Source organism: Cynara cardunculus, unplaced genomic scaffold, assembly GCF_001531365.2.
Source record: "Cynara cardunculus var. scolymus isolate 2C unplaced genomic scaffold, CcrdV1 Un_Scaffold_196, whole genome shotgun sequence".
Taxonomy (NCBI): domain Eukaryota; kingdom Viridiplantae; phylum Streptophyta; class Magnoliopsida; order Asterales; family Asteraceae; genus Cynara; species Cynara cardunculus.
In genome coordinates this window covers 56,764-76,280 of record NW_020200567.1, presented here as the reverse complement: position 1 = coordinate 76,280, position 19,517 = coordinate 56,764, and the positions used below count along the sequence as shown (strand labels likewise).

General features: G+C 34.3%; 3 protein-coding genes across 4 annotated transcripts in view; all 3 read left to right on the top strand.

The window, feature by feature from the left end:
• The window catches only part of LOC112501515 (casein kinase 1-like protein HD16), a 10,996-nt gene extending 10,414 nt beyond the window's left edge, over window positions 1–582 (top strand). Inside the window, exon 18 of one of the 2 annotated variants that reach the window (XM_025105170.1) lies at window positions 209–582. In XM_025105170.1, coding sequence (XP_024960938.1) covers window positions 209–268 — 60 coding nt within the window. In that variant the 3' untranslated portion in view covers window positions 269–582. Of the gene's footprint in view, window positions 1–205 lie in introns of both variants that reach the window. The other variant, XM_025105169.1, reaches the window with a different exon arrangement.
• Window positions 583–1,332: 750 nt separating this feature from the next.
• LOC112501530 (S-norcoclaurine synthase 2-like) lies at window positions 1,333–2,840 on the top strand. The gene is made up of 2 exons (XM_025105187.1): window positions 1,333–1,543; window positions 2,413–2,840. Exons 1-2 carry the CDS (start codon window positions 1,369–1,371, stop codon window positions 2,703–2,705), a joined length of 468 nt encoding a protein of 155 aa, XP_024960955.1. The 5' UTR covers window positions 1,333–1,368; the 3' UTR covers window positions 2,706–2,840.
• Window positions 2,841–11,537: 8,697 nt separating this feature from the next.
• LOC112501522 lies at window positions 11,538–17,773 on the top strand. The gene is made up of 13 exons (XM_025105178.1): window positions 11,538–11,673; window positions 11,910–11,966; window positions 12,089–12,175; window positions 13,042–13,140; window positions 13,262–13,357; window positions 13,752–13,817; window positions 13,916–14,006; window positions 14,100–14,167; window positions 14,597–14,662; window positions 15,654–15,704; window positions 15,828–15,892; window positions 16,072–16,146; window positions 17,592–17,773. The coding sequence occupies exons 1-12, from the start codon at window positions 11,644–11,646 to the stop codon at window positions 16,127–16,129; spliced, it is 834 nt and encodes a 277-aa protein (XP_024960946.1). The 5' UTR covers window positions 11,538–11,643; the 3' UTR covers window positions 16,130–16,146; window positions 17,592–17,773.
• Window positions 17,774–19,517: the final 1,744 nt, after the last annotated feature.

Here is a 19,517-nt window from a genome sequence, read left to right as displayed (position 1 = left end):
AATCCCACCTCCGGGTGGGACTTACTGTACTCATTTGGTTTTGTGTGTGTGTATGTGTGTGAGAAGTGCATGCTACGATGCACAAATACTATGCATGCCTTTGAGTGATTGCCTATAAAATTTTTATGCATCTGACGTTGATAGTGAAAGCTTACTTTCTTTGTAAACATGATCTTTGTGCTAAGGAGGGTTTTTGTTGATTTAGCAGGAAAAATGGTCAAAGAATCTTTACATTGCATCCATATGTTATGGTCGAACCGTTTGCTGAGTTGTGTTGGACGTGCACCTCGTTTTGCTGTGAAAATTGAGAAAGGGAATTTTTACGAGTTATTTTGGGAAGGGAGGTTGGTTTTGGTATATGAGCAAATGTAAATCTCCCAGTTATGCTTCTGCTGCTGCTGTAAAATGGAAAGAGAGTTGTTAATCGAAAGAAAGAGAAATGTGTGCCAAGCATGCGTTTTTAAGTTAAAAGACGCATATGACGATGACTGCGAACATGTGGTTTGTAGTCTCAGCTTTGGTTCATGATTGTTGTACTCTTTTAAGATTTATGGAATGCCGAAATCGAAATTGGTCAGAGTATTTATGGTTTTTGTGGCAGTTATGTGCTAACTTTCTCTCTTTCACACACTTTTCACAAGGTCTAAAAAACTTAAGTGGGTGTACCTTTAAGGTGGATCAAAGGTCCACAAAGTCATGAGATTGATGATTAGTGTCGATTTTGGGAATGTAACATTTTTTCAAATTGAATCGACTGTCCTTTTGAGCAAAAACACAATATCACGTCTTACGTACAACGTGTTTTTGGCTGAATTCCAGTGTTACGAGGAAATTTAGAATTTGGTTAGCCTAGACCATCTCGTCAAGTCTTGATTCTTGTTAAATATTTTAAGACCTTCAAGATATCTAAATTTCTTTCTTGGTGAGAGGGGCATGGGACCCACCCCACTCGATTCTTGATAGGTCCGCCCCCCACCGAGTTTGTTTACCTTGATGCGTTCTGATTTCAACCACGTTCTTGCTCTTTTCCTAGTGAAAAGTTGTTCTATCTTGTCATAGGCTTGATCCCTCGACTAATAGGGTGGTCGGCTAAAGTTAGATTGTTTTTTGGTGTGTTGATGGTTGAATATTAAGAATCGATCTCAAGAGAGTATAAATGTGAATTAAATACTAAATTAAATGAAATTAATTCAGAGTTAAATCCAAATAAATCATTTTATAGAAAAAGAATAATTTTAAAAAAGTACAAAAAAAGTCAATAACCATAAACATCTCATTTCCTCTCCGCCACACAAATCTATATCTAACATCTCCATGGTTTCTACATAAACCCCCAACACTTTGAACCAACCATAAAACACCGATAAAATGTTTGGAACGTTGTCGGAGGAAGTTGAAGTGAAGGTGTCGGCCGACAAAGCGTGGCAGGTTTACGGCACTCTCAAGCTCGGAGATTTGGCCGCCAAATACATCGTTGATGGACTTGAGGTCATTGAAGGCGATGGCGGCGTTGGAACTATCGTTAAGATCACTTTCAAACCAGGTACCCGCTTTCAAACCAAGATCTAGTTACCAACTACTAAAAAAGACGATATATTTTGATCATACAGTGTGGAATTTACTGTGTTCGTTTGCATAGTTATATATTACGTGGGTAGATGCACCAAGGCCATAGCGGTGGCCCGTGCCACCATTAAATTTGTCTCTTGTAGTGTAAAAGATTTTACAACTCTTAACGGTGCTACTACCAATGTGGTTTATTTTGTGCTACCAGTGGCGATCGTCGCTATAAAATGAGAGGCTAGAGTAGCGTATTGAACGTTAAATTTGAGTAATAATGGTTAAAATTGTGGCATACAAAATGACAAATTACATGAAAAAATAATGTACTTTTAACTTGATTCTTATTTTGGGTAACTTACTTTCAAAACTTTCTTTTTGGTACCTAAAATGTAAAGTTTTAAACATTTAAGTACTCGGATAACCGGTTGAAAACTAATTTTAGATTTAAAATTTCCATGTCATAACCACGCCAACAAATAATATTGAGTTGGATACCATATTAGTATGATAACCGGTTAATGCTTCAACCGGTTATCCGGGTACTTGAATGTTTAAAAATTTACATCGTAGATACCAAAATGAAAGTTTTGAAAGTACGTTACCCCAAAATAGGAATCAAGTTAAACTACGTTAGATTTCAATGTAATTTGCCCAATACAAAAATCCTAAACATAAATTATGAATTTGGGAAATGAGTTTATAGTTTATTGTATTGTATTTGATAATTATAATTATAATTAATTTTTAATTTTTTTTAGTATTACGAACAATTATTCAGTGAAACTAGTGAAAAAAGGTTCTGGATTCACCTTTGCCTTCTCGATCTGTTCCTTAATGATATATGTGTAGGGTCTGGAATTTCATATTACAAGGAAAAATTCACAACGGTCGACAATGAGAGGAGGGTGAAAGAAGCAGAGATCATAGAAGGAGGATATCTGGATTTCGGGTTTACGCTTTATAGAGTGAGGTTCGAGGTTAAGGACAATCCAAACGACGAGCCGGGTTCCTCGTGTCTCATGAAAACAACGATTGAGTACGACGTTAAGGAAGAGGATGCTGCCAATGCATCACTTGCCACCATCGACCCATTTGTTGCCCTTATGAAGGTTGCAAACGAACATCTCTTATGTTCTACTTAAGTCGAACGATATTATTGTTGTAATAAATCTCGTGGCTATTTGATTTTGGCAATTGAGCTTAATCGCTCAGCCACACATTTGTGTTTGTTTACCAGTTAATAAATAAGACGACTTTAAAATGGACTTAATGAGTCATTTAGCAACGCTTACTACAGTAAACACTTGGCAGGTAAGATTGTTGGTAAACAGTGAGTCCTAACTCGGTAAGAGTCACCACCTTACATATTCGATAACTATAAATATCCCATTTCCTATCCACCACACACACGCCATCTAAGATCCCCATGGCTTCTACATATGCCCCAGCACGTCATGAACCATGAATTTGGATTAAACGTTTGGAACGTTGTCTGCTGACAAAGCCTAGCAAATTTACGGTACATTCAAACTCGGAGATACCGCCACCAGATACATCGTCGATGGACTCGAGAGGTCATTGAAGGCGATGGCGGTGTTGGAACCATCGTATAAGGATAAATTTCAACTAGGTGTTTGCTTTTGAAACAAATCTAGTTACCTACTGTTAAAAAAGGATCATACTGTATGTGATTTACTGTGCTCGTTTGGAGAGTTCCATCTTGCATAGATAGATACCCTAAGGCTACACGGTGGCCCGTGCCACCATTTAATTTGTTTCTTGAAGTGTAAAATACTTTTACAACCCTTAACGGAGCTACTACCACTATGGTTTATTTTGTGCCACCACTAGAGCAGGGACGGATCCATAAATTTTTTCAAATGATGGCGTTTTGACTATAAGAAAAAGTTATAGGGAATTGTTTTTCAAACGGTAGCATCGTTTGACTATAAGAAACAAATATACATAATTTTTTTTCAAACAGTGACACTATTTGACTAATAAAATAACACTAATAGGATTCGAACTTCAGTCTGGGGTGGAATAAAAGCCTTGCAAACCAACTCTACCAAATAAAACTTGTTCTGGTTATAGTTTCAAAGTATATACAATGGCACACACACAACAAATTTTGGATTTACACTTTATAGAGTGAGGGTCGAGGTTAAGGACAATCCAAATGACGAGATGGGTTCACCGTGTCTCGTAAGGACAACGATCGAGTATGAGGTTACGGAAGAAGCTGCCACCAACGTGTCACTTCGTGCCATCGTCAAGCCATTTCTTGCCCTTATGAAGTTTGCAAACAAACATCTCTCTAGTTCTAGTAAATCAAATTTTATTGTTTTTATAGAACAAATTGCATGAAAAAGTAACGTATTTTAACTTGATTCCTATTTTGGGTAACGTACTTTCAAAATTTCCATTTTTGTAACTAAGATGTAAAGTTTTAAACATTTAAGTATCCGGGTAACTGATTGAAACATCAACCGGTTATCATGGTGATGTGACAAGTAATGTGATATCCAACTTAGTATTATTAGCTGATGTGGTTAGTGATATGGATTTTTTAAATATAAAATTAGTCTTCAACCGGTTACCCAATACTTAAATGTTTAAAACTTTACATCTTAGGTACAAAAATGAAAGTTTTAAAAGTACGTTACCCAAAATAAAAATCAAGTTAACGAAAGTACATTACTTTTTCATACAATTTGTTCTTTTTTTATAATAAGTTTGATGGTCTGAAGACCTCCTATAGGGATGCTCTTCGTTATTAATTTTTTTTTAAGGGACCTTACTTATCGGATGAACATGTCAGAGCCGATAATCCTATCCAGTAAGAGTGATGATAAAAATGAAGAATCTTATCGGGTAAATTGTTGCATACGGTACTATTTTGAAGGACTACGATCTTATCTAATAAAATAAATTAAAATATTAACTTTTATCGATAAACACTTATCGGGTAAGATTTTGTGTAAACCGTCACTTAATTTTTTTAATATTTTATATATGTTTGGCAGTTACGGTAAGGTCACCTTTTTTTGCGTCTCTGACTGAAAGTAGTGTTCCGAAATTAATTGGTAGCAGTTTTCTGACGTCACCCATCGCTTTCCCAAATTTACTTCATGTTAGCCCTAATCTCAATTTTCATATCTCGATCCAAACTTTTTCTACAATTTCCGATCAAAATCACACATCCGACGGAATTAAAGCCGATCAACGATGGTTATGAACACTCCGCTGGTGGTGGCGGTGGCCAACATCTCCGCCGATTTATGCCAGTACATAGCTTGTAACCCTGAACGCTTAAGCAGTCGACAAGTTCTTCCCCTTCTCTTCTGCTTCCCTTTTCAACAATTTCGACGTTTCGCCCTTTGTGTTTGGACTTTCTTCTGTTTTCCTCCTCATACCAATTTCTATTCATCTTCCTCGTCTTCCTCTTCCTTCTCATCTGATGAAGATTCGCACTCCGATTGATCGATGAATCGTCTAATTCTGTGTAATGTATAAACTTCTTTTCTATTCTGTTTGGTAATTGATAATTGTGGTTTATTGGTTGTTCTCCTACTCGGTTCCAGAAGATGTTCCATTTTTGATATCTGGTTCAGACTCAACACTATTCATATGCAGAATTGATATTAATTTTTCTTCAAATTTAACACTTGCTGTAGTGCTTTCTGTTTTATTTTTCTGCCGATAGTTTAAAATCCAAATGTAATTTGAAATTAAAGTTAATTGGAGCTACAGAAGAAATCACTGTGTGGCTCCTTGTTTGGTTGGTTTAAAGTTGTCTCTCTTGATTAATTTGTCCTTATAGATTGAGAAGGTTTTTGTTTGGAATGGTTGGATGTTTTTTCATAGATAAAAGGAGCTTTTATTTTAATTAGGAGGTGCAGGTTTGGAAAGAAAAAATGTCTTTCTGCATAAAGCTCCACCTCGAAGCTTATTAATTAAGTCATTTCTATATATCAAGTCACTACCAAACAGTCATGTATAGCCGACCAAATAAGCTGTGAATAGGCTAGTATTGTTGATGAATATATGGGTTGCTTTTGATTATGAAGATGCTTTGGTTGTTTGAAGTCTTTGGTTGATGCAAGTTAGAAACACTGTTTCTTTTTGGATTCAAGTTGAGGATATTAGCATAATTCTTGAAGTAAATTTAATTTGATAATTGCCTAATCGTTCAAGGGTTAATCATATGTTTCTTCCTTGTAATTGTATGATTGTGTGCATTTTATTGATTTAATGTTGCATTATTTTGATTCTAGACGAAGGTATTGATGGAGCATTGTGACAGAGGGAATTATAATTAGCTCCATTATGTTTATGATCACCCACCTCTCTGCTGTTTGCGATCAATTGTTAGCTTTTTATGTTGACCCTTTTTACCTGTTACAATCTTTATCTTCAGTGATTTGTCTTTGCTTAAATTTGATGGAATCTACATGTTCTTACTGGAAGAAAGATTGCAAACCCAAGTTAGGAGTTGGCATCCATGAAGGTTTCTTATGTGATATGAGAATTAGATATTTAGTTTCGATGAATTATGCTACTGGCATCCATGAAGATTTTGCTACGTCTGTAGACTTTCTACTTCTGTTTTAGAATATGATACTATGAGTTTCATCTTGTCCTGACTATAAACCTCTTATTCTGAGCAAGTAGCATAGTTTTATATGTTGTTCTTCCTCTGCTTGGTATACCACACAAGCAGTTTGATTTTTGTTTACATTTAACTATTTCTTTAAGGTGTATGGATAGTATTGGGGCCTGTTTGTTAGCAGCTTAATGAGTTTAATGGAACTCACAACTTATTTGGTCGGCTATACATGACTGATTGGTAGTGGCTTAATGATATAGAAAGTGGCTAATTGCTTCTAGGAGGAGCTTTATGCAGAAAGGCAGGTTTGGATTTAAAAAAACAAGTTCTTTCGATCTATGAAGAAACCCTTCCAAATAAAATCCTTCTCAATCTTTATAGACAGATTAATCCATACATATAGCTTTATCCGTACTGGATTTAATGGAAAACCAACCAAACAGCCCCTTGGTATTTTTTAGCATTGCGTATTTGATCTTCGGCCATGATGGACCTGTGGGATAAGCTTCTACTCAATCTTTATAGACAGATTAATCCATACAGATAGCTTTATCTGTACTGGATTTAATGGAAAACCAACCAAACAGCCCCTTGGTATTTTTTTAGCATTGCGTATTTGATCTTCGACCATGGTGGACCTGTGGGATAAGCTTCTACTCATGCAACTGTATGGATTACGCAATTTATGATCCATGTTATTGTTCCATTAGTTGGGGGGTTGCCTTTTATGCTCAGTTCTAGTTTGCATGAGTGACTCCTGGTACTTTGTTACAGGAAAACATTGCCATATAGCTACATTTACTGCAACTTCTATGCTCAATTCTTGTTTGTATGAGTGACTTTTGGGGGTTTTATAGTCCTATTAGGGGCTGATTGGTTGGTTTTTCGTCAAGTCATGTATGGATAAAGCTGTGTTTGTGAATTTATATGTTTGTATAGATTGGGAAAGTTTTTGTGTTTGATGGTTTTTTCATAGGTTAGGTGGAAGGAGCATGTTTTTTAATTGAGGGACAAGTTGGGATTTTTTTTTTTTGCTTTCTGCATAAAGCTACCCCCTAGAAACTTACTGAATAAGTCAAGTTCTATGTCATCAAGCCACTAACAAACAGTCACGTGTAGTTGACCAAATAAGTTGTGAGCCTCATTAAACTCATTAAGCTGCTAAGAAACAAGCGGTAAGTTGATTATATATCTTTATGGTTGGTTGAAAGAGTGAAGCTTGCAGTGGCACCTTGATCCCACTGATTGTGAGATCCAAAAAATGTCTTATAAGGCAGCAAGATCGCTCAACCACCTGTGTTGTTTGGTACGTGGGACAAGATGGTATAAGATAGGAAAAACCTTGTTATTCCATGTTTGGTGCGACTTTTATCTTTTACACTGGGTCAGGATAGGACCCAGACAACAATACATTATTTTTGTCTTACCAAAATAGGTGGAATTAAAATATGAAGATGAAATAAGATTGATAAATTACTAAACTGTCCATGTTAAATTAAAAATCTTAAAACTTTTTACAGTTCTTTCATCCGCTTATCCTGGCAAACGGACCTTTAGGGATTAATTCAAATATGTTATGTAAGAGGTTTTTGGGAACTTAGGTTTTATGTAAAGTTGTCTAAGAGACTAAGAGGACATATCGTGTTTTGCGTATGTGGGTAAGTGTTTGCATGTCGTGTTTCCAAAGTTTTTCAAGGGTTTTGAACCTTTTTTCAAAAAAGACAAGTGTTTGGTTCGTATAACCTTTGAGCCTTTTTGTTAGCAGGCGAAATCCCTAAATATTCGAACCACATGTGGCCACGTGCGATTCAAGCATGAAGCTTGTTACGTTATCTTAACCGTTTGGTGATTGGATGTATGCATATTTGTCTTCCATATCAAATGTAAAATCAGCTTTTTTCTATAACAGCCTTCAGCTTGTGCAAGAATGATAATTAAAAAGGTTATAAGAATGAAAACTGGTAATACAAAGAAAAAGATAAAAAAGGGGAAATTGAGTAATTGACTTAAATAGTCATTTCATCCATGCAAATTGGTCTCCTAGTCGTTCCTTTGTTCGGTTTACCTAAAAAAATCATAAGATTCAACTCAGGTACGCAATTTTGATAGTGTTACTTGCTTAACATGGTGGAATTTGATTTTCTTTTTGTATTTTAGCCAGGTCCGCAATATTGCGGACGTGATGACATTTAGGTAAACATTGTGGATTGCGGATGTGGATATTGTGGATGCGTTGACATTTGGTAAACCCGCGAGACAAATGGCTAGGAGACCAATTTGAACGAGTGTAATAGCTATTTGAGTCGATTTCTCTAAAAAAAGGGGGAAAAAGTAGGTACATTGTGCAAAAAGAACATGTACTCTCAGGGCTGGACCTATGAAGCCTTGAGTGGGTCTTCTACTCATGTTCAACTTATTTTCACAAGTAGAATTTCCTTTTTTATTTTAACGACATATCAACTAAACTTTGAAATATTAGATGATACAAGGAATGTCATAAAAAAAAAAAACTAAATAAAGTTCTTTGAAATCAATGAAAAATATTTTAAAAAAATCTCTTGAAACGGTGTTATTTGGCAAAAAAACACGTGGGATAACATTTGGGCCTTTAATCCACCTTAAAGGTGCACCCATTTAGCAAAAATCTTGGATCCGTTGTTATGTATACTAGTGTGGGAACCGCACATTGCATTATGTACATTGATTTGAGCTTAGAAAAGGCAAAGTAAAATCTCACACCGCTTCCTATCATCTGCTATCTTAGCACAAAGTCTTGAAGAGCAGCTATATCAAACAGTTTTGAGAGATCAACTTGAATGATATATATGATTTTTCTTTGGTCGTAATGTGGCATGCATGGATCACAATCGCAAGTTATTAGCAATCTAGTCGAGTATGAAAGTAATATCATATATCCATCATAGTTGTATTGTACATTATTGATGTTAATTGTTTCTCTAAGGGATTGTTTATTTACCTCTTAATAGTTCCATTAAGAGATAATCTTGTTTGGGAAAAAAAAGTTTGCCTCTTAATCCTCTGAATGATTTTGTATCATGAGTCTCTCTTAACCATTTAGCGCTCTGGTTCCATTGTAAACAATTATGGAGCAATTATATTTCATTTTATATTATGTCATGAGAGCTTCTTAATCATTCTGATCAATTAATCATTCCTCACTAAACCATTCAACAACGGTTAAGATCACTTAAGATACCTTTTTAGTGTTGGTTGGTGGTTATTAAATGCATTTATCAAATTACCTTTAATTAAATATCACAATATTTGATTGGTTGTTAATTTACCTGTCATATGATATATTTTTTTTAAATTCAAATCCTCTCTTAAATTATAATTCTCAATTGTCTCCTTATAACAATCATTTTCAACATTTAATATCAATATTTTAATCCCATATAAATATCAAATTGATTTTTTTAGAAGTAACTAGAAGGGTATTCGTGCAATGCATCGAGACATATTTCGATTTCAATGTTTCGTTTTATTTTTTATCTATGTTGATATGATATGATTTTATGTGTTTTGAGAAAACGATAATATTTTTATTTTTGAATAAAATATAAAATTAAAAATATCATATAATATTAACAAAAAATATATCAATATTAGCATCAAATTAACTATTTAAAAGTTCTTGTTTGTGTATTTTTTTAATTCAAATTCTTTATATGATTTAATTTAACGTAACGAAGTAACTTAATTTAGGTTTAATAATATATATTTTTATAAAGATAATAATTAAGTATTTTGTTAGAACTCAATAGTTATCCTAATTATATTTTAGATTTTTTATATTTTAAAAATGAGATGTTTATCCTCTATTTGATTATGTTTATCACCAGTTAGTTACACGAATTCAAACATAGAGCTTTAATAAGTTGTACTTATGCACAATTTACCTGTAATCTTGAATTTTAAGTAATATGCATCAATAAAAAGTACTTTAAATCTTATTTGGAATCGATGAAATCGGATAGGGATGAAATCGTTAGGGAGGAAATTGGGTTTCTGTTGGCGACGATTAAAATTTTTAAAATAAAAATATGTTTGTATTATTGAATATACTTTGATTAATAAATAATTATAAAAAAAATAAGTTGGTACAGAATGGTATTAGTGTGTTACACGACCTTTAATACCATTTATCAACCAAGTTTATATAATTAATACGGTTCTATCAAACAATTAAATTGGTACCAACTACGACAATTGGTCGGGTTGTAATAGTACAAAATTGACAATCCTAAAATTTTCAGAATAAATTACATTTTTGTCCTAGTGGTTTGTAGAAAATTACTATTTTCGTTCCTATGATTTTGAAATTATGATTTTCATCCTCATGGTTTACAATTAACTGTTATTTTGGTCGTTATAACTTAAATTTTATTATTGTTTTCAACCCTATGATTTACAACTCATTATCAGTTTAGTCCCTCATACTTAAAGGTATGAATTAACTTCAAGGGTGAAAATAGCAATGATGTACAAACAATAGGAACAAAAATCGTAATTTCAAAAAATACAGGGACTAAAGGGTCTACAAAATTCAACATTATCACTTACTTACCAAGTAAGACTTTTAGTCAACTAAAAAGATATTGTATACAACAATTTATCCGCTAAGCGCTAACCATGATAAGATTCGTCACACTCACTTACGAGATAAGACTTTTCCCTAAAAAACCCGGAACCAAAAAATCTAACTAACTAAAATTTCTTTAAACTAATGCATATTTTCTCCTAAAACCTTTTCTGTAACTATTTCCTTCATCAAAACATCGGCTCCCACTGCCTTAGATCATATAGTTTCGAGCACCTAAAAAATTCGGCCCTTTCATCATCAACAAAATTGGCACCTCCAATGGATGAAACTCAAGTAAGGGGCCGTTTACCAAATGCTTACTCGGGTAAGTGAACACCAAGTCAATTTACCTTATCGGATGAATATGGTAAGGATAAAAAATCTTACCCGGTAAGAGCGAGACAATGACCAAGAGTCTTACCCGGTAAGTGAGGGCGACGACTCTTACCACGGTAAGCGCTTATCGGGTAAATTGTTGCATACGATGTCGTTTTGTGGACTAAACTCTTACTCAGTAAGTAAATAATAATGTTAATTTTTATCGGTAAGCATTTACCGGTAAGTGTTTGATAAAACATCATTGAATTCTATAATTTTTAACAAACCACGTAGAAAAAAAACCTGGTTTATTTTTGTATTTTTTTTTTTTTTTTGTTCTAAATTGGCGTCTGCAAGATGATTCTGGTGGCAGCATCGGCTTCACGGTGACGATCGATTCCTTCAACGCAATAATTAATATGATTTTGGTACATTATTATTGACTTTAAAGTTAATCCAAAATGATCGCAATCGGAGTGGTTGCTTCCTTCAACGACTCCGTTCTTCTTCTCTCTTCTCCACAAATCGCCTTCGACCGTCGTCCACTGCCATGGCTTCATCTGCCCAAACCCCTTCTCAGGTGACTCAATTGTTTTTTCACTTTTTGTTTTTATTTCTTATGCTTACTCTTCAGCAGTTTCTTCATATCTGATGAAATTTGGATTACAGAATGATGAAATTTGTTGCAGTGAATCGATATTCCTCCGATTTTTCAACTTCCGATCAAATTTGCTAAATTATAGAAATGATCGATAGTTGCTATTTTTTCCCCTATTTATCGGTTTGTTGTTCTTATTTAACCTTTGGATTTACTAGAGTGTATCACCTGGTGATGCTACCGATGAAATCCTTGAGCTGATTAATGTTCATCAGGTATTTTTTGTTACATAAACTGGTTTCAAGTGTGTGTGTGTGGTATGTGCGTTTGTGTTCAACTCTAACAAATTGCAAGTGTGTGTTGGGAATTTGATGAGGTTTTCGTTTTATTATTGTAGGAAAAGGCTGCTAGACTGCCTTCTATTGAGGAAGTCAGAACTATCCTTCATCATAGCATCCGAGGAACACTTTCTACGATCTCTCAGGTTCTTTTCGTTTTCTATTTCCTAATAGAATGTTTGGATTAGATCATTCATAGAACGGAGTTTCTTATTTGCAAATCACTCATGATCTTCATTTGCTGATGCATAACATGCGTGGGATATGCTGTTCGGTTTGCTTGAAACAGATTTCACCTGTTGTTGAATGTTATAGGATCAAAACTTGAAATGGAATTTGTTGACAAGAAAAGTTATTGATCTTCATGATAAGAACTTGGTGCAACTTTGGATTCGAAAAATCACCTACTTGGCTGTAAAAGTCAAAATTTAGGTTTATTTTTGGAGCATAAACCAAACGAAACGAGGCCCGTCTATCCCATTTGGAGGTGGGGTCTGTTGGGTGGGGGGGATGTAGCATACCTAACCTCTACTGAAAGAGTAGAGCATATGTTTCATGATGCTTTTCATACATAGTGATTAGTGCCTGTTCGTTGGCAGCTTAATGAGCTCACTAGCTTAATGAGATTAATGGGATTAATGGGATTCACAGCTTATTCGGTCAGCTATACGTGACTGTATGGTAGTGGCTTATTTAGTAAGCTTCTAGGGGAGCTTTATGCAGAAAGCCAAGTTTTTTCCAAACCCGCCCTCCCGATTAAAAAACACGTTCCTTCCATCTATGATAAAACCTTCCCAATCTAATACAGACAGATTAACCATACACACAACTTTATCCATACAAAATTTAATATAAAACCAACTAACAGCCCCTTACTTTGATATGTAGATGATATGTTATTACTGCCAAAGAATGATTTAACAAAGTATGTTTAAATTAAGATTAGTTTGGCTCATTGCTTATTGTTCATCTTAATTATCAAGTTATTGTTGCAACTTCGTGTACTGTGCAGAAGCACGAGGGTTATCCATCCGGATCAATGGTTGATTTTGCATGTGATGCCTATGGATCTCCAATACTAGCAGTCAGTAACTTGGCTGTTCATACGAAGGTTTGTAAACACATGTGAATTTTAGAGCCATTATGTTTGTTACTACCAACTGTCTTCATGGTTTGTTTTCGTGTTTATTTAGGAAGCAGCATGATCATAGAAAATTTGCTATTTTTTGCAGGATCTTCTGGCTAATCCTAAATGCTCGTTGCTTGTAGCTAAAGATCCGGAGGATAGAACAGACTTGATTATAACTCTACTTGGTGATGCTGTTTCTGTAAGCCTGTCCCCTTTTCCAATTCTTGAAACTTTCTTATGCTTATTGTAGGCAAACTAGTTGATAACCTGGCTGATGAGCAACACGACAATGTAAAATGACCTAAAAGGACATGTTGCAAAAATAACTGGAAAATCTAAGGGGCATAATTGGAAAAAAGAAGTGGAAAAAAAAACCATGGAGCTTATTGAAATGCCACTTGAAGTAGCTTATAAGCTAGTTTATGGCTAACCAAAAAGGGATTTTTGAATAAGCCCAAAAAATAAGGTAGAGTATGGTTGCTAAACATGGCCTTACTTGGTACCAACAAGTCATGTTTCTTTTGGTTTGGTATGGCTGATGAATTTTCTTTAACTGATCATTGCCACATTCATATTTTTTTATCGGTTCTTAGGTTTCTGAAACGGATAGGGATGCTATTCGTAAAGCATATTTGGCAAGACATCCTGATGCATCCTGGGTAAAGTTTGCTTTTGACTGATGATTCACCATTTATTAGTCTTTTTACACTTTTCTTTGACTTTTTAATTGATTCAACAACTTGGGTATATGATGAAGGTTGACTTTGATGACTTCCGGTTTCTGCGCATTCAACCGAAAGCTGTACGCTTTGTTTCTGGTGTTGCTACAGCTTTGTTGCGATCAGGAGGTCTGTCTATTTAGAATTTGTAGTCCTAAACCAATCACGAATATGAATCATGTTAAATGTTGTTTTATCATATTTCCTTTCCGGTTTCTACAGAGTTCACCAACGAGGAGTTCAGAGAAGCAAAAGTTGATCAAATCTATCAGTTTTCTAAGCCTATATCGGTATGACCTCGCTGTTAATGTCTTAACGTAATTCCTACATTTGGGCAAAATGAATCAAAATGTAACGTAGTTTGCCCTAGTTCCTATTTAGAGTAACAAAGAACAAAATTTTCTAGTTGATGTAACAAAGTTCAATTATTTCCTATTTTTTACCATGATCTTGTAACATTTGATGACCTTGATGTCAAATCTGTTATTCTCTTTGTCTTAAAACCTTTCTTAAACATGTATCTCGTCATCAAATGTATCAAGATCGTTAGGATACCGGTCAAAATGGGTAAAAAAAGTTAAATTCTGAAACTTTGTTACATTTTGATCCATTTTACCGTCTACATTTTGTTATATTTTCCCCCCTTGCAAGGGTTTCTCCTTTTTTTTTTCTTCTCTCTATTTGTTCTCATCAATCAAACTTGTTATGTATCACTGCAGTCTCACATGAATAAAGACCATTCAAACGATACAAAACTCATAGTTCAGCATTCAACATCAGTTCCGGTAATCCCTAATCTTGAGTTACTTTTGTTCTACATGTTTTCTTAATCTCAATGTTGCGTGAAATTTTTGTTGTCTTCACAAGTATCGAACTCAAACTCAAACTCGAACTTAGCAACTCTAGGTTTACCGGAGTAAGGGGTTGTTTGATTGGTTTTACATTAAGTCCTGTATGGATATAACTGTCTTTGTGGATTATATGTTTGTATAGACTAGGAAGGTTTTTGTTTGGGAGGGTTTTTCATAGATGGAAGGAGTGTGTTTTTTAATTGAGAGGGGCAGGTTTGAAAACAACTTGGCTTTCTGCATAAAGCTCCCCTTAGAAGCTTACTGAATAAGCCAATTTCTATATCATTAAGCCACTACCAAACAGTCATGTATAGCTGACCATTAGACTCATTAAGCTGCTAACAAAGTGCTAAGTCCATTTAAGCAAGCCCATACGAGAGTTTGAATTTGGCAGCCACAGTGTGGGAGTTGCAATTTCTTTGGTGATTAGGCTCCTTGTGGGCACTGCACTTAAAAGCCATCCACCTGGTAGGCCACTGTCTACTTGATTTTCCTCTCACATAATGCAATTCGAGTGGGACAGTGTGGGCCTACTCAGGGTCTGCGGTTATAAACCATTTTGCACAAAGTCATAAAAGATGATGGAATATAAGTAAATAAGGGGCAGGGTAAGCGCTTACCGACAAGAAACATCACCTGCACTTGGCTTATCTTGTAACATTCTCGGTCTTCAAAATGGATTGTTTGCTAAACGTTAAAAACTTAAACCTGGTAAGTACTTACCGGGAAAGAGTCTTTTCTCTTACTGAGCAAGACTCTCGGTCCTTGCTATTCCTCTTACCGGGTGAGATTCTAGGTCCTTGTCATGCTCAATCGGTAAGATAACTGACATCGATAAGCATTTAGTAAACGACCCCTAAGTGGGGTTGGTCAAGAAACTACGTTATTAATTGTGCTAGATTTGTGAATTTTACTAAATTTATAGGTGGACTTTGCATACATGCTGGATGTTGATAGCCTTGGCTTCAATGTAAAGGTGATGCCAATTTCTATTCTCTTTATTCTCTGCCGTTTTTATACCAAGTTCTTCTTCGGGTTGCAGCCCTCATGTTCTTCTTTGGTTTCGTAATGCAACATTTTTTTTCCATTTTCGTGGTAGGCTGGTTATAAAGATAGCAAATTTAAGCTTCGGATTCCATTCCCTAGACCCGCAGAAGAAAGAAAGTGAGTCATCAAAACGGTCTTAATTTTTCTCATGCCATTTAAAGTTCTCATTTTCTGGAACCTGAATTAATGATATAAAGATAACGCGAGTCACATGAGATACAAAAATCGGAATGTATTCAACATGTTGATTTGGGTTAGTTTTGTTGTCTTTTATGTTTGTTTCTCGACTTCTGTAGGGATGTGAAAACGCTCATAATCGTAATGCTTCAAGCTGCCAAGTCTCGAGTCGATTGATCCTGCAAACTAACATTGTGAGTACCATCTTCATCCTCTTATATGAACTATTAGGATCTATAAGAATAGTGACAATGGTGTTCGGTGGTGGATTTTCGATCCGAGTATGCACTATCATAACAGTTATTCTATTTTTCGTATTTCTATACTAGAAGAACACAATAGATATGTCCATGATTATATGATTCATAATTTGCCAATGTTTTATGGGCATATCTTGGATTTTATCACATGGGAATTGTGTGATAGGAGCAGGTTCAGTTGCAAACCTAACTTTCGATGTGAACCAGGAGTAAACCAGAATGTGCCACGTGTCCTGGATATTCATCATGAATGTTGTAAAAAATCACGTCCATTATTCATGATGAATAGAGACAAATGGACACACATGTCGTGTTCTCGTTTGTCCTCCAGTTCACAACAGAAATCAGGTTTGCAACTGAACTTTTCTCTTTGTGCGATATATTACAAAGATGAAAGCTTTCACCATTTAGAAGTGAAATTCAGACAGAAAATGGTTAAATATCATTTATTACAAGTTTTCCAACCGGTTTATAATCTGAAATAGACTTCATATTAAAGGGGGGCTTGGTTGGGGGTAACAAGGATTGGATAAAAATTAGAGTACTACAAATTTGGTCCATATGGTTTGTCAAAAATAACACTTGTTGTCTTTAGAGTTTTGAAATTACAAGATAACCCTTGTCGTTTGCAAAAACATCCAGATTTGGTCCCTCCTAACGACTATTGAAAATATTCTGTCAAATTTTGGGCATTTTATCGACTTTTTTTTGTCTTTTACTCGATCAAAATGGATTTTTATCATTGTTGGTTTGGTTCCTATGGATTTTGATTGAGAAAAAAACAAAAAAAATGATAAAAGAACGAAAATGCCTCTCATTTAATGTAATTATGTAATGGTCATTAAAGGGAGAGACCAAATCCGGACATTCTTGCAAACTATGATGGTCATCTTATAATTTGAAATTATGGGGACGAAAAGGGTTATTTTTGACAAAAACATGGGGACCAAGTTTGTAATTTACTCAAAAATTTATAAATGATATATGATTTGGTGCAATAGAATAACGGGTCGTTGTCACATCTTGGGTAATGAAACATTCCTCAACAATACCGTAGAGAATGAAACTTGTTCTTATTTCCATTTCTAGTCATTCCCATTTTCATTTATTGAAGTTAATAAATCCTCATTCTGAACCGTTGTGGTTTGCCTCAGGATATGATTGGTCGATGTTTATGTATTAACATGAAGAAATGATTGATAAATGATTTTATTTTTCCTTTATAATATTTGTATACGGCAAATACTCAAACACTCTCCTCATTTTTTGGAGATTTGAACCCCTTACTTCATAGAAGGTTGAAGTCTATCAGTAACTTGGGTACTGTTCTCGAATAACCTTGTGGTATGATTAATAGTGCTTGTTTGATGATGTTGCAGGATCATGGAAAGCATCAACTACCTTTCACTTTAGGTAACGTTGTATAAACCGGTGCTTCATAAAAAACAGTATCTCTAGTTTTAACGTTTTCAAATCCGAAGTCATTCAGGATTTACAGGTTGTTTTTGATTTGTTATCCCAACATACTTATAAAAAGGGAGCGTTAATTTCGTTTTCTAGAGTGTCACACTCCATAGTCCAAAAATGTTGTCTAATTGGCCATTTCATGAATAATGGCTACACGCTACAATAAACGTATTTGTGTGGCTCAAAATGAATATAAATATTTAAATTTAAAATAAATGGAATTCATGAAAATCTAGTTAATATTTTAATTACTTAACAAAAATATATATTTTTTTAAAATAATTATTTTAGTAACGTTAAAGGTTTGTGGATATTAAAACAAAATACTATAAGTTATATGAGTAAATTATAAATTTGGTCCCCATTGTTGGTCGAAAATAGCACATTGTGTATTTGTAGTTTTGAAATTATAAAATTACCATCGTGATTTGTAAAAAAAAATCAGATTTGGTCCCTCTCTGTGATGGCCATTGAAACTTTTGTTAAATGAGAAGCATTTTCGTCTTTTTATTGATTTTTTTGTCTTTTATTGAATTAAAATAAAAAAAAATATGATTCTGGCCATTGTGATTTTTGAATGAATAAAAGACAAAAAAATAAATAAAAAACGAAAATGATACTGGAATTTTTTAATGACAGTTACAAGAAAGGATTAAGGACGTTCTTGTAAACACGATAGCCATCTTTTAATTTTAAAACTGTAAGGACGAAAAATATGACTTTTGATCAACCGGACCAAATTTGTAGTTTACTCGAGTTATATTAAGGATTGGGGTTGAAAGTTAATATTTGGAAACAAGAGGTGTTCTTTATTTCATTATTTAATTTTACACATATTATCTTAAAACAAATATTTAGGTTACATTTGACAAATTAATTAATAATTTAGTTGGTAACTAATAATAGTTGGTAGCGAATAAGCTAGCTGATTAATAAAATATGTCTGATAAAAACTAGCTGATAAGTATATAAAATTACTAAAAAGTACATCTTGTAAAATTAGTCAACTACAATATTTTACAATATAATTAAAATAAATATTTAATAGTATAATATATTAATACAAAAGTCTCGACAATTTGTCAGAAAGCTTGGTCCTAGATTAAACAAGCTACGGTTTTTGCAAGAATGATCGATTGTTGATTTTTGATCTTAGAATGTAAGTGTTGTATTTTTAAAATTTTCAAATACATTCGCACGAATTCGTTATATATGCCTTTGTTGTTTGGATCCGTTGTAAGGGGTGATGGTGGTTGGTAATGGTCAATAGTCGAAATGAGGGTGGTGGTGGTGGTCAGCGGTGTAATAGTGAAAAATCACATAATTACCAATTGTAGTCACGTTTTATATATGCTTTAAAAAGTGACATTAGTGATAATGACCGATTTATAACAAAATTAATCGCAACAAGTTTATAAAGATAAATCGTAAAGGACAAAAAAACGTCATACCGTTGGAATAAAAACTAAAATACAAAATATTAAACTAAGGGGTCATTTACCAAACATTTATCCGGGTAAGCACTTACCAAGTCATGTTACCTCACCGGATGAATATGGTAAGGACCAAGAATCTTACCCGGTAAGAGCAAGACAAGGACCATGAGTCTTACTCGATAAGTGAGGATGACGACTCTTACCACGGTAAGCGCTTACCGAATAAATTGTTGCATATAATGTCGTTTTGATAGACTAAAATCTTACCCGGTAAGTAAATAATAGTGTTAATTTTACAGTAAACACTTATTGGGTAGATGTTTGATAAACAACCCCTAAAACTTCATTACAATTCCTAAATGTTCGTATTCATACCAATCATATTATATCCTTTAATCTTAT